Source organism: Odontesthes bonariensis, chromosome 16 (genome assembly GCF_027942865.1).
Source record: "Odontesthes bonariensis isolate fOdoBon6 chromosome 16, fOdoBon6.hap1, whole genome shotgun sequence".
In the NCBI taxonomy this organism is placed as follows: Eukaryota; Metazoa; Chordata; class Actinopteri; order Atheriniformes; family Atherinopsidae; genus Odontesthes; species Odontesthes bonariensis.
In genome coordinates this window covers 11850222-11866225 of record NC_134521.1, presented here as the reverse complement: position 1 = coordinate 11866225, position 16004 = coordinate 11850222, and the positions used below count along the sequence as shown (strand labels likewise).

General features: G+C 40.1%; 1 protein-coding gene across 4 annotated transcripts in view; it reads right to left on the bottom strand.

The window, feature by feature from the left end:
* gria3a (glutamate receptor, ionotropic, AMPA 3a) overlaps positions 1 to 16004 on the bottom strand; it is a 75671-nt gene that overhangs the window by 23122 nt on the left and 36545 nt on the right. For 3 of the 4 annotated variants that reach the window (XM_075487902.1, XM_075487901.1, XM_075487904.1), the window contains exons 5-11: positions 8310 to 8363; positions 7912 to 8073; positions 7426 to 7593; positions 6834 to 6938; positions 4799 to 4906; positions 2849 to 3055; positions 1433 to 1806 (exon numbers count right to left, since the gene is read on the bottom strand). In XM_075487902.1, the coding sequence (XP_075344017.1) occupies positions 1433 to 1806; positions 2849 to 3055; positions 4799 to 4906; positions 6834 to 6938; positions 7426 to 7593; positions 7912 to 8073; positions 8310 to 8363 (1178 nt within the window). The remainder of the gene's footprint in view (positions 1 to 1432; positions 1807 to 2848; positions 3056 to 4798; positions 4907 to 6833; positions 6939 to 7425; positions 7594 to 7911; positions 8074 to 8309; positions 8364 to 16004) is intronic. The other variant, XM_075487903.1, reaches the window with a different exon arrangement.

The following is a 16004-nucleotide window of genomic DNA, read 5'->3' as shown; positions in this document are numbered from 1 at the left end:
CCAGCTGCACCATCACACAGATGTTCCCATCCATCCTACTTGTGCTTAATCATTTTTTTTAAAGCTTTTACATCCTCATTAAGGCTCAAACTTAAAATTCATGACTTAAAGTCATGCCTTTTTTTTGGTGCTGTCCCAACTGACACGATTACACCAGTGTTAACTGTGCTGCTCTCTGAAGATATTTCTTGTTTCAGTACATGATTTATTCTGTTTATTTCTTTTCCTGCAAACAGCAATAAAGACTTGCACTGTGTCATCTTAGAGAGGGAGGTTTTCAAGGTAGATCCCATTATACTTACCAAATAATAGGTCATTACTGTGATAATTCTACATATGTTGTCCAATTAAGGTCAATTATCGCAGACGAATGACTTGGTCTGAACACTGTTGACCCATTTCAAAGTTTTTAGCCACACAAATACCTAAATCTAAAAGAGCTGGAATTCAGAAAATATTTTTCCTCTTCTAGTGATTCTCATGGAAGTTGTCCAACAAGAATTAAAGAAGCTGCCGTTTGCATCCAAAAACTACAAGTTCTCTGGAGCCAAAGTAGGATCCCAAGTAAGTAGACATTTTATTTGTATTTGAACAGATTTACCAAATAATTCAAACTGTCTTCATACTGATCACCTATCGGACAACTTAACACCCCTGTGGACAGTTAAGAATTAAAAACTTAGAGATTGTTCGCATCAGGAGATATACTTCTCTGACAAATGTTCCTGATCAGTTTGTGTGTTTTCCTTAAACAAACAAACAAAAAACAAATCACACGTTCGTCTTTGGTCTTCAGTCAGCTTTCACCACAGAATCTTTCACCATCGAACATGAATGGATGCTGGAAGCAAGAATCCTTGAAGAAGAAGTCATGGACATCACAGCAGTGATGAGTTAAGCGTTGGATGGATGGAGGGATGGATGGATGGATGGATGGATAGATAGCTGAATCACTGGATGGTCATAGATATGAAAAATGCAGCACATGACGTAGTTATGATGGTTTGTTCACACAAAGTAAATTATATGCGCCAAGTTGATGACCGTAAAATGGGACATGCAGCAAAAACACGGTAGCCCTCCAAGAGTCATCAAGTGTTCACGCCATTACTTTGGATGAAATGTAATGACCCCCATGCATTTTACAGCCCTCAGCATGGTGGATATAAGTTATTTTGTGGATGCAGAGCATCACTGCCAGCATGCAGCTCCAAAACAAATGGATGAACAGTAGAAGAAGGCTCCTTGCTCAGAGAGAGAAACGGGAAAAAAGTGAAGTGAGGTGGAGCATGATGTTAGATGGACAGCTGTGAGAGCAAAGCTCAAAATAACCTATATGCACCATTGCAGGATGGAAATGCATGTGTGGGACTATAAAATGCAGAGTGATGACAGGACTGAGAGGAGATGGAGAGGGAAAGAAACAACCAACCTTGGTGAGATATCGCACCCTTGCTGCATGAAGGCACCCAGGGAGAACCACAGGCTATTAAAAATTCCAAAGTCGTTCGGAGGGTCAGGGGGGCTCTGAGGGTCTTTGGCCTCATCGTTCTCATCCAGATGCCACTCATATGGGCTGAAACGGCTCACCAGGAAGAGCACCACGCTCACTCCGATATAAGCAAAAACTATACACATCCAAATCTCATAGGCCAGTGGGTCCAGAAAAGAAAACACCCCTGGCTTGGACTTTTGAGGCTTCTTTATCATTATGGAGATGCCCAAGCTCATGAAGGGTTTAGAGAAGTCTATCACCTCCTCCCGTACCAATGTTATGGTAAGTGGAGCCACGGCTATGTCAGCTCTCTGTGAAAATGGGAACAGGCACATGGGGAGTTAGTTTTACTGAAGAAACCATACATAACGAGCAAACCAATAGAGGAAATCGGTCAAAAACCAAACCAACTCAGCTTTACAATGCATTCACAGATTAAAAACACTGGACATGTTAAAATGCAGTATTTTAGTATATATTGTGTAACGGACCCATGGCAAAGCCTGTGAGAGCAAATCTGCCATTTGAAAATGAGTCACTCAGCATTTGTGATGGTTAATGCCTTTGTCTCAATCCAAATCATGAATCAAGCAGAAGGATGGAAGACAGAGGTGGAGGAGCTTATGCAAGCAGTTCATGAAATGTGAATCAGCCTTTTAAATTCACCTCTAACAGATCTTCTGCAATGCATTACAGGCACACAATTAGTATAAGAGACTGCACTGACAAATGTCTGCTGTGACTTGCATTACATTAGGAGGGTTCTCAGTCTTGTGCATTTACTTTTGAGCAGCTGACGAACATCAATGCAAAATCTAGTTGATTCCTACAGAGAACTTGTCATGGCTATTTTGTTTACTACAAAGGGTCATCTCTGACTGTCTGAGTTATGAGAACTGGGGTAGTCGTAACTGCAGGTGCCAGATTGAGGAATCTGCAGTGATTCACTGTTTGCATGCAGATCTTTTTTACATTCCAGTCGGCCAAGTGAGATTTCAAACATTACTCAGTCAGCAGCCAAAGTCTCATTAAATATGTATATCATCTTGTTAGAGCCAGTTCAAGTGTGAGTTATCCACAGAATGCATGATAAAACCACCAAAGTAGATTTCACGGTTCAAGAAGGGGCTTCCCAAATGTCACTCAAAGACAAAAAAATTGAAAAATTTGGTATTCATTTGTTTGTTTTAATCACCACTAGAAGGAAAAATTCCCTTTACTAATAGTAATGCATTGTATGTGCTTGGTTGGTCTTTGTGTGCTGAGATCCTTAAAGCCTGTCTTCATTGATAAGTAACAGGAAATTATAAAAGATCAACAGCCAAAGGGCTACACAGACAGGTTGACACTTACCCCGTAAACCAGTTCACCGACCATCCCGTTCCACGTCTTGGTCTCTGGATCTCTGGCTCCATATTTTCCGTCTGGCACTACTGACATCTTAAATCTTAGCCCCACATGCTTTGCTATTTCAGCCGCTAAATCGACACAGTAGCCTTCATATCTGTCATTCCCCTCCATCTGCATATAGTTTTTCTTGTACATCACATACGGAGCTTCCTGTTAATTAGACAGAATGTTTGAGTTCATAGAAAAGAAAGAGCACATCCACAGTGGCCAGACCTCATGGGTCACACGAGGTCTTAATTGGTAATGTGGCATGCACACATGCAGGAATAAGGACAGAAATAAAGTAAAATAAACACAGCACGTTACTGGGGGACTTGACAGACCAACGGGCAAAAACTGCAGGAGCACAGCCTCTGATACACACATAAAGTAGGCAAAGCAGGTTGTCGAGCTCCCTCATGCAATCTTCCTCCAAAATCTAAATCTGTGGAAATGGGTACTAGGTAGGGGGTTGCATGTACTTTGCATCAGCATTACACAGAGGAACAGGACAAGCTGAATGGAGCACTTTTCCAGTTCATAAAGTAAACATCAGCGACAGCAGAGAGATTAAAGTATTCAAAAATGAGGAGATTATTTCACTCAGCTAACAAATACATAGTTAAAAATGTGCAAGCTGCATCAAAGGAGCAGTTGCATCACAAAATAAAGCTTTTCTTACATTTTATCATGACAACAAAATAATCTGGCTGTTAAAATGACATAGTTACATCAGTACAGATTACCTCTGTGGCTCAGATTCCAAGAAAGCATAATGAAGTTCACCCACAATGTAAAACATGTTAGCCATTAAAGATGAATAATGTCACCTTGGGAAATTAAGAAATGGCATCATATGGCATGTACATGTTTTTCAGAGGTTATTCGACTTAATGAGTCTCAAAGGTTAAGAAATCCCACATCTTAAGAAGAGATTGTTGTCTTTTGATGTTGGACACTTTGCAGCATTTTACAGTTTTACACATTTATTATTTAAAATAGCACTTCTCCACTCTGCAGTCATGTACAATGTTATCAAAGACAGAATGAAAGAGCTGTCTTTCATTAAAGATGGTACTTTTTCATGTCATGAAAAGTAGTAAAGCAACATGAAAGTTAATGAGATGGCTGTGATATGTCTAAAATAATTGTTGTTTTGATAAAATCAAAAGCATGCCAGTCAGAAAACAATGCAATGACGCTACTCTCTCTCTACTTTTCTCCCCTCATTCTAAATGCTCTAAATACAGCCTATTTCCAGTCTAGTTGGAATGACAATGGGTTTCCAGACACTGAAATGAGAATGTAGGACTATTACATTCTGAATTTGCCTAAGATGCAGACATAATAGGCAAAGTCAGAAGGAACGAAAAGCCATGTTTTTAAATGTAAGATAAGGCGCACCTTATCATACATTTAAGATTGGCTGATGATTACTAGCCTGCAATCTGCTTCTAGTCTAACTAGCGCTGTCTAATCCTAAACCTGGTACACTAAAGAGCACTAGTTTTAGAGAAAATTCAAACTTCTATTGCAGATCATTTAATTTGACTCTCCGTCGCCGGCGCCACTGACAGATTACTTAATGAGAGGGAAAGATTTTTACTTACGTATGCACTGAATGTGAATACAATGATGTCTATGTTTACAGTTATCTTTACCAAAGCCGTTATTGTGATGTCACTACTACAACAGCCCTCTGTAATGTAAAAAAACCAAAATGCTTTGGCACCCACACGGATACAGTTGAAACACTCTTTGTGAATCGACTGTTTCAACATGTAGTGAGTGGATGGAAAGCAACTGAAAATAAAATAATTCTACCCTCCCAGGACAGATTGCAACAATGGACATTTTGACCTTGAGTGGCAGAAATCTTAAGATGAAACATTTAAAATCTGCTTGAGAGTGTACCATAATAGTAGTGACCACAATTGTTCGGTTTTCCACAGAAGAGGACTCGTTGATGACCTGCGGATCCATTATATAAACAAATTTTTCGTACTCATTCCAGTAGCCGATCTGAAAACGACACAGAGGTTCACAGTTATCACAAGCAGCAAAGAAGACGCTGGACAGTAGAGCCTCCGAGTATGTGTGAGTTTCTCTGCTCTTTTTGTACAGCTGGAGACGGTTTGATTTTGCCTGAAATATGATTTAATAAAAAGCTTGTAGTGGTGCGTCTCACATCACCTGGGCTATACTTCAGGAGAGTAGGAGTGATCTATTCCTGGCTGAGCAAATGCTCTCTTACATAACAATAAAGCAGCACCAAAAGTGCACTGGAAGACGAATAAAATTAATACCAGCAAGAAAAATCTATTAGTCTAAATGTGCTTTATTGTGCAAGTACAAATCATTCTTTTTTTCTACTGCTCTATTAATAAAACATAAAAGATGGTCTGTGTCTGCTTACCCTGAGATGATTCCAGTCACGGCATTATGTTTATTTCTGCCACACTCTAATTTTTTCTCACCCAAGAAGTCTCCCACTTGTGGTAGCTTATAACACGCACTACTCACTCTGTTGTCACTGCAGATAGTTTCACGCTGAGATTGGACATGGAGGCTGTTGATATATGTTGTCTTGTGAGATGAGCTATGTGGACATTATGGGGCCACTCCCTTTTGGTGTCAGCGTTTGTGGGGCCTTCAGGGTCATGGAGCTACTAAAGCCCAGCCACAGTGTTGGCATCATGAGTGCTGTGTGTAAGCATGTGTGTGGTTTCAGACACGCACTGTCTTTGCCTTTGGCTTCCCAATTATTCGAATCCCAATGACAGCAGTGCAGTTGTTGAAGCTCAGCAGACAGTGAGAATGTGGAGATACATCCGTATACCAAGCTCCAAGTGAAAATGAAATATTCCAACAGGCTGGAGTTTGTAGTCAGCTTACTTGCTAACTGTAGTTCTCAAGCTAATCGGGGCATATACAGTGTTTTGTCAGAGATATTGAAAAAATGGTTCAGCATCTAAACTAACAAACATTGACGAGTGCTACAGCTGACAAGTTAAGTACATGGCTTTTCCGACCGATCGCACTTCCTCCCGGTAGGTATTTGTTTGCTTGCTCCTTTAGCAAACCAAGACACAAGATGTGATGCATGTCCATGCTTTTAGGCAAAATCGACAAAGTTCAGCTGAATGCTAATGTGAGCTGAAGCCCTCGGCTCTTAGCTCTTTTTCCAACTGTGTCAGAACTTCATCAACGGTTTGAAATCTAAATAGTCTACCGGCTACAAAAGCAAGAACATGGATTCTCTGCCTTATAAATACTTCTTTCTGATAAAAGAAAGCCAAAGACATCTGCCTTTACAAAGCATGCAGTAGCAAAATTTTAGCATACAATTTACTTTCAGCTGCACTCAAATGCTGCAGCTGAAAAAACAAATACCTTTATATAGTAGAAGCACAAATGAATTTCACCCCTAAATTCAAAGCCTTGAGCTGCTAAACCACCAAACAGCATCATGGCATTGAGCTTTAATGTAAAGATTGTTTTTTCAGTGTATTTGAAGAAACTGTTGAAACCTGAATTTCAAGATTAGATTTAAATATTCATTACATGTACATATGTAATTGATATGACATGTTTTATGTCAGATATGTCTGTGTGTGACTGAAACATCAAATTTCAGAGTAAAAAAACACCAGTTAGACTCAGCTAATTGATGAATAATGGATCATAGTTCTCTGAACAAATGGAAGCTTTCATGATTTGAGTAAGATTTGGAGGACTGGACCACTGGCGGCCTCTATCCTGCCAACATGCAAGCAGAAATCAAAGCCCTTAGTATATGGCAGTTTGCTATGTGTGCATTTATTCATGTAACTGTGAACTTAAAACACACAGTGCTGATATATAAATAAGACTCTGGCCCTGAAAAGAATATCTAAGTGTACATTAATCAAATTATGATGTATGTTTTCAAGGCTATGTGCTCACTTACCTTCCTGGGGCCTGCTGGCTTCATCTCGTACACATCAATAGTGTAATTAGATCGTCGCCCAAATGTGTCAAACTGGATGTTTCCTGTCATACCTTGTACTTGGACCTGCAATGCACCAAGAATAGCATAGTAATAACTGCTCTAAGCATAAAGCAATTAATCACACTCCTCAAATGGTCCTTAATGTTTTCTATTGTTCCTCTGTGTTTTTAGTTATAACATATAGTTCTATCACAAATGTGTTTTAGAGGACTTGTGAATTGGAGAGGTCTAATGTATGTATGTATGTATATGTCTGTCTAACTTTTTTTAGAATAATATTTTCTAATATATATTTTTTTAAAGCAAAGGTTGCAAATTTGAGATTGATTTAAAGTGAATGTCCTTATCAAAAGAGTTCTAGCAGTAAACTAGATTCATTTACAGCAGTTCATTTGGAGCAAATAGTGTCTGTGAAAGGAAAATAAAGAAATTATAATCAGAGTTTGGCATCATAGAGATAAAACCAAGAACTTCTGAAACAATAAAGAGTGAGATGACACAAAGCAGGAAAGTAGCCATACAGGAGGACAGTTGGGCGATAAAGACCTACCATTTTGAGGGCTCTCTCTATGTCAATGCCTTGGCTCCAGGGCACGGCGGGGTTGGCAAGGCAATCACCTGCACTCCCCCTACGAGACACGTCCACCCTCTGCCGCCGAAGATACCGGAAGGCTTCCACAAGCACGAGGATGGCATCATGGGTCAGTGCCGATGTGTACTGAGACACAGGCCACAAGAAACTCCAATGACACACATGTGAGGTCAAGAGGATCCGACACAACGCTGCACTGTCATTAAAGCATGGTCACAGTGTCCGCAGCACAAAGAGAATAGTGGTACTGATGGAAGATACGGGCTTGTTTCTATTCAGGGGAAGTAGTTCATTAAGCATATGCCAGTAGAAGGTTCAGAATTACAAATATTCTCTGGTTTCATAGACACAACTTTAAAACTTGAAAGAAAAGCGGTGGGGGAACAAAAGTCTTTGAAGTTGGATAAAATGAAACTGCGGCATCGGCAGCTATGCCTCACTGACCTTCAGTGGAGTGTTTTTGGCTTCTGGAAATTCTCTTTCATCCAGGCGCTCCCAGCGCTGGAGGAACTGCTGGACGATGGGGCTGTCTGGACTGATGATCTGAAAGCCTGTGATGTTGGCCCCACCAGAAAAGACCTTGTCCAGACTCATGTTGGAGAAACCCTGAGAGCAAAGATCACAACTTGCTGGTAGTGAAGAAAGGGCTCATTAACAGCCACAAAAAAAACACTTAGAGACTGCTTAGGCTTGTCCATCATAACCTTACTTGTTTGAATACTGCTGCAATATATCCACTGAGTCTTGCATTTCTTTTTATTGAATTACATCATATCAAACACTGCAGTTGTGAGGTTTTTTTAAAAATTATTTCATTTTTTTGCGTTATTACAAGCTCTCACCAGGTTGGCAAGTATATAGTGGTATCCTCTGCTGTTTTTTCCCGAGGTCACCACCTATAATTTGAAGAAGACACACAGTGAGTCACCGTCACAACGCGGATAACTTTTAGAGTGCAGAGATTCAGAAATGACAAAGACCCTCAATTTCAGGATGCGTGGCAGAAAGAAAGAAAAAAAAAAAACCTCTTCAAAGTAGCATGTGCAAAGGCAAGAGCGAGTGTATGAGCACATTTGTACATTTGTGTGCGTTTGCATGAAACACACGCGCACACACACAGTGGGTAGAAACTGTGATGACAGTGCCTGTTCCTTTCCATTAACTTCAATATGTAAAATAAGGTCATATTTCTGGCAGACCTCGCTCTTTCTTTCTGCAGCTGCCTGTGCGCCACAGTCTTCCTGCTCCGCCAGTCTCAGTCGCACACAGGACTTAATTAAACCCAAAATACTGTACAGCACCTGTCGGAGTCAGAAGACAACTGAAAGAGCTGCAGTCGCTGATTTCTTTCAACTTTTTCACCGATAAAGTCTCTCTTTTTTTCTCCATAGCAAAGCACAAAGCCTCGAAAAGACACTCCGGGGGTGGAGAGGTTTTTTTTTCCCAGTCTTTTCACTTTCTACACTCCTCCACAATTTTGATAAGTATACTAAACCACTGAAATCATCTAAATGCTACATGTCCAGAGTAATAGTGATATCACACGGGATCAATTCTATAAAGGACTCCACTTACATCAGGGCCAGCACCCCTGTGGTGTATTTTTCCTTTAAGTCTTACAGGCAAACATGTATTGCACTAATTCATTCTCAGTGGTTCTAATCTGCATGCAGTCTATTTTTCTGTATTTTCATTCCCACCTATAGACTTTAAAGCCCTCTATTTACTCTTTCCTGACTGTCATGTAGTATCTAGGACAAAACGTCCTTGACGCTCTGAGGCTGAGCCTGTGACAGGTTTATATCTCTGAGCAATTTCAACAATAAATCCAATTACTTCCATTGCAGATTGGATTAATTGTGTTCCTACATTTTGCATCTGCACTCTACATCATCTCGGAGCCTTTTCTACCCTTTTTCCTCCAAATTGTCTTTAAAAAGCTTTTCATTTGTTATTCATCCATGTGAGAGGCAGCCACAGCCACCCAAGTGCAGTTTAGCACTTAATGAAGGTGCAGAGCCTGGAGTGACTGGCCACAACTCTCGTTTATCACACACTGAGGCAAAAAACACTTTACACTTCTGTATGGGCGTGTAATCTGGACAAAGGGACAAAAACAGAGAAAGAAATGTGTTTAAGGATTTACCCATCTTGTGTGGACACAGTCTAAAAGGGACTGTTCTTGTGCTGATAACAGATTAAAACATAATTAAGCTTCTAGAGAATAATCAGCTGCAGAACATGTATTGCTTACTGCAGTAGGCTTGAAGACAAGCACACAAAACAAAAACTGGTCAGGGAATACAAAAAAACTGAATGCAAAGCAGTTCATATGAATTCTGCTTGACAAAGCTACACTTTAATGGTAAATGCCACAAGCTTCTACAGCTGTATTCAAATATCAAAGCTGTGATGAAAAGCAATTGAATCTGATGCATCCTGACTCCGTCAATAAATGCTGACTCTATATCCTTTCATAAACATTTGATTCTCTCCCTTTCTTTAGGCTTTTAATCCAAGAGTTTCTTTTCAAAAACTCTTTATAAATTATGTTTCAACTTGTATAAAAAAGAAAATCTCCAGACAGCTGCACTGGCAGCTGCATTGGTAGCTGAGTTGGCAGCGACCCCAGAGACATACAGCTATTCTCAAGTTGACAAATCTATCTGAAGGCTCTCGGTTTCTTCACCTTCAAAAAAACACAGGATGATTGTGGCATGTGGCGCCTCTTCAGTCACAGCAATACTTATATGATTCAAGCTTTGGCTGTGGACATAAATACTGGGATGACCTGTGAAAATAATCCGTTTCTTATACATATTCATAATACCTGGCAGTAAAACTTCTATTTTCTGCATTTGATGAATCTAAGTAAAATGTTAATGAGGATCATTAAAGAGTTGTGAATTCAGCTTATTAGTAAAACAAAACATTTGTCTATCTAATCCCTCTTTTTTATGCACTTTTATTCAATCCTTTAAGGGTTTGTATATATAGAAACATGAAACGTTTTAAGATAAATCCTGTTAATAAAAAAACAAAAACAATCATGTTTGTATAAATACAGTAGAACATGGATGCTTATCTGGGATATGCAGCATTTACAATCACAATGAAGATGTTCACAACTGTGTTGTTTGATTAAATGCACATGCACGATCACAATGGGAAACATTTCTAAATGAACAAGTGAAAATTATCCAAGATATAGTTTGGAATAATTCCACTTTTATTTGCAAACATATATGTAATTTAGCAGTCTTTTACATGGCACTCTCAAAATCTCTCATACTGTTTGCACAGAAATTCAAAATCAATCCTTTTTTCTTATGGGGGTTCTGCTTCCTCCTCTGTTGGCAGTGCTGTGAAACTATCTGGGCATAACAAATATTTTTAGGATCCTGATGCTCCAGTTTCACAGTCTCCAGAGGTAATCGCTTTTTGTGACTGCGTGAAACCACCAGGAACCTGCGAGAGGTCAGGCACTACCGTCACTAAGCGAGTGTCACAGGACTCTTAACTGCCTCTCTGTTTGAATCCATTTCTTAAGAAACAGCCTCCTCAAACAGTGTACGGAAAACAAAACCTGAGGGCTGAAAAGCAAAGAGAACCTGAAGTACCGACTGATCTGACTGGCTTCTAAATTTTTAATGCTTTCAATGGGCAATGCCCTCGAAGCTGTTCCCTACAGTTAATGTTCTCACCTGGCAACAATCCAACCGGGACGGCAGGAATCATAACATTCATCTAACATTCATTTAGTTTCATCGTCATGATATAAACTATTCCTTTAAGTTTTAGCTCCAACCCACAACTGTTGTCCCGTGTTTTAAACATTCTTGTATACCAGCAGGGTGCCTCCACACAAATATGAACTGATTTTTAAACTCTGTAGTCAAAAATAAAACCCAGTGCTTTATCTTCCAACTCCCACCAGTGCGTTACAATCGAATGAATCATAGCTACAGTATCAGACGAATCGTGTACAAGAGCCCAAGTTGCATGTGTTCGCCTCCTTGTTTAGAAAATGATCAGAAATGTTGGTCCATCTCGCTGCTCTGTGAGAGGAGACAAAGTGTGGGAATTTGTTATGGCTTATGTCTATTTGTCCAGGGCTCCTCCTGCCCGCCTGTCTGGATGAGTTGGTCTGAGCTGGGCCAAGCTGCAGGACCATCAGCCTAAATATTCCTGGGGGAACTGACTCTAATTAAGCAGGCTGGAGCCTCAGTCCTGTGCAGAGCTGGATGTCTGCCCAAGTGCCTTGAAGAAGATTTGATGACTCCCTCCACACTGATGAAGGCTTCACTTTGTTGCACTGATTTGTCAAATGCCTTCCTCCGTACTGGAACATGAATCCTGAAGTGGATAACTGTCCTTTAACACCAGTCAACTAATTATTGTTATCCTACTCAAAACTGGGCAAAATGTGAAGAGGGATTTAACTGTCAAAGAAGCTGGTTACTGAAGGAAGAACATGGCTGCACATCAGAGAAACATTGCTCAAAATGCCTCTATGACAACTGAATCTTTCAACAGGCAGTGGGTGTGTCACATAATAAAATGTGTGTCTTTCTGTCTGTGTACACCTTATACACAGACATCCTTTACATTAATTAACTTAGTGCAACAGAGGATCAACAGAGCTGCAGATTGCTCTAGCTACACACATCTAAACTTCACACAGTTTTCTTACTGAGCGCCAGTTTCAGCAACATAAAAAGCTTATAAAATTGTAATGTTCTCACTATTCTTGTTGGAGTTATGCACCTGCTAACTCTCCCACTTGCATGCTTTTGATGTTGTTTTTTAACTCAGACTTCTCAAGGGTCTCCTTTGGTTGACTGCATGACAAACAAGCCAATAAAACTTTCCTCTACCGGTAATGATGTTAGGATGGAATAAATATTAATGTTCTGAGCTGCATGTTGATTTAAGTTATTTGCTTGACACATCACTGCCACTTTCAATGAGCTGCACATATGTTATCTACTTCCAGGGAGTCAGGTACTCATTTAAGCTCAGTTTTTCATTTAGTTTCTCTCTTTTTTTTTTCTCAGGAGTCATGCTCTTTCTTTTACAACATGGCTGGATGTACTGAATTGGGTCATTTCAGTATCTTCTGAAGAAATATTAGTTGATCCCTGTTTTTGAAATGCTGCAGAGAGATCAGCTGAAGCTCAGTGTGTCTGTTTCTGCAAACTTTACACAGGTTTATGGTTGAGTCATCAAACTAGTTATCCCTACAAATGTCTGGACACAGCGACAGCGGTAACAGATACACACACAGCGCTCCTTCTTTACAGTATTTTTACTTCATGGCGGGTTTTATATCAGAAAGACAAGACCTTTGCCAGCTGATTCCACGTCTTATCTTTCACATATACTCAGGACAGCGGTCGGAATGCTCGTTTATTTTTTTGAAATACACCATAGTTCAAAGGGACAAGCTAAGCATGAGCAGTAAGCTGCTAACTGAACAAACAGGCAGATGAAAATCTGCACAATAGTCCCAACCTGCACTGTTATGATGACAGTGAGACAGGCTCTAACTCACACATGTAGGAGGATAGTGACAAGAAGGGCTGCCTGTCTGTGGGGAAGTTGTCTGTCAAATACAGGAGATAAAAACTCTTATCGCTGCCAGTGAGAATCTGATTAGACACAAGTATTTGAGAAAAGATTTCTTTTGACAACCCTATGATGAAGGCACAAGTAAACGTACAAAGCCTTGAAAAACAACTATTCAGCCTTCTTTGGCGTTTCATGTTTTGTTAAAGGATAACTGCAGTATTTTCAACATTAAGCCTCTTTTCTGAGTCGTCTGCAATGTTTTAGAACCCCCCTCACCGCTTTTTTGATGTTTACTGCTGTCTCCAGTATTTGCCTAATTTTGATTCATCTCAACCTGCTTCAGAATGGCAAGTCATGTGCATGTCCAAAAAGGTCCGTAAAAGCACCATAAACGTCCGTTTTCAAAATCATCAACTCACCGGAGTGGTTACTGGTGTGCACTGGTAATCCATATCAAATTTCGTTGCGAAAAATTGCTTCTGTCGTGTTTTATTTGACATTTTGTAAATCCCATTGAGTTCTATTGAAGAATTTTTAGACGAAAATGGCATACTGGAGGTTTTTCAGTCAGGTTTTAAAACTCTCCATAGCACTGAATCTGCTTTATTAAGAGTTTTTAATGATATTCTTCTTGCATGTGATTCTGGTGACCATGTGGTTCTGATTTTACTTGACCTAACTGCTACCTTTGATACAGTAGACCACAACATTTTAATATCGCGACTGCACCATGACGTAGGTATTGATGGCACTGCTCTGAAATGGTTCAGGTCTTACCTAAAGGACAGAACATTTTCTGTGAATATTAATGACTCTGAATCATCTGATGCTTCAATGCCATATGGTGTCCCACAGGGCTCAATTTTGGGCCCACTGCTTTTCTCTTTGTACCTTCTGCCTCTGGGTTCTATTTTCAGGAAATATGGGATTTCATTTCATTGTTATGCCGACGACTGCCAGATTTATTTGCCCATAAACCAGAAGGAGGTAAATCCCATCAAACATCTCCTGGCATGTCTAGGGGATATTAAAGCTTGGTTGGCTCTGAACTTTATAAATCTTAACGAAAATAAAACAGAGGTGATTGTGTTTGGACCCAGTGGCTCTTGTGAGACTTCCTCTGACCTGGGACCTTTGGAGGAACATTTTAAACATTTTAAACCTTTTATTACAGATTTTGGCTTTATGGTGGACAGTGATTTTAAAATGGACAGACAAATAAGAGCAGTGGTTAAATCCGGTTTTTATCATTTAAGGCGATTGGCGTCGGTGAAATCTTTTCTTTCTAGGCAGCATTTGGAAACAGTGATTCATGCTTTTATTTCAACTCGATCGGATTACTGTAACTCCCTTTATTTGGGAGTCAGTCAGTCGCTGCTCTCACGTCTGCAGCTGGTTCAGAACGCTGCTGCACGACTCTTGACAGGAACCCGAAAGAGAGAACATGTGACCCCTGTCCTGGCCTCACTTCACTGGCTGCCTGTAAATTTTAGGATTCATTTTAAAATTCTTATGTTTGTTTTTAAATCACTGCATAATCTTGCCCCGGTTTACCTCTCTGAGCTTCTCCATCCCTATAGACCCCATCGGTCTCTCAGGTCCGCTGATCAGCTGCTCCTGGAGGTGCCAAGAACTAGAAGGAAGCTCAGAGGGGACAGGGCTTTCTCTGTCATAGGCCCTAAGTTATGGAATGACTTACCTATGCAGGTCAGAGAGGCCCCTTCACTGCCCATTTTTAAAGTTCGTCTTAAAACCCATCTATTTTATTTGGCTTTTAATTCCAGCAGGATCTAGTTTTATAATATATAATGCAGGAGTTGTTTCTTTTATTGTTGTGTTTTAATGTACAGCACTTTGTGTCAACGGTGGTTGTTGTAAAGTGCTCTATAAATAAAGTTGCTTTGCTTTGCTTTGCTTTGCTTTGCTTTGCTTTACTGGATGTTCGTTGATATTACTCCGATTACGTGGCGATTACGTGCCGATTACGTGCCGAAGGACAATGAACAATTGCCATCAATGGCGCCATCAAGTGGTGTGGAGTATAGCAAGTCAGATTCAACTGCTGAGCGGAAGTTTATCCACGGCTGTGAGGTGCCTAAGAAAATAATTCGCGCATGAACGAGCTGCCAAATAAAACACGACAGAAGCAACCTTTCGCAACGAAATTTGATATGGATTACCAGTGCACACCAGTAACCACTCCGGTGAGTTGATGATTTTGAAAACGGACGTTTATGGTGCTTTTACGGACCTTTTTGGACATGCACATGACTTGCCATTCTGAAGCAGGTTGAGAAGAATCAAAATTAGGCAAATACTGGAGACAGCAGTAAACATCAAAAAAGTGGTGAGGGTGGTTCTAAAACATTGCAGACGACTCAGAAAAGAGGCTTTATGTTGAAAATACCGCAGTTATCCTTTAACTTACAACCTGGAATTAAAACAGATTCTTTTGGGAAGGGATTTGTTTCACCACTTTTAAAGAAGAAAATTCTTCCAATTCTTAAACAAGTACGGTAATAAAACAAAAATCTTGAAATCTTGAGCATTAGTTATCATTGCAGCAGTTACAGCTGCAGGTTTCTTGGGGTTTGGCACATATAGCATGTAACTTTTTCCCATTGCTTAAGACTGAACTCCATTGGTTTCTACAGCTTGGACGAGTTCTGCTGATAAACAACAATCTTTAAAACAGATTCCCAGTTGGATGGAGTTATGGGCTTCCAAAACATTTAAACATCTCTCCTTAAACCACTCAAGTGTTGCTTTAGCAGCATAATTAGGATCTTTGGAAGAATCAAACAGCTTTTCCTCAAGAATGTACCAGTATTAGCATCACCTATAATTCCCTAAATTTATACAGATCCCCCAGGCCCTGCTTTTGAAAAGCATCGCCACAGCATGATGCTGCCACCACCGTGCTTTGCAGTGGAGATTCTGTCCTCAGGTTAATGGGAGGTGCTGGA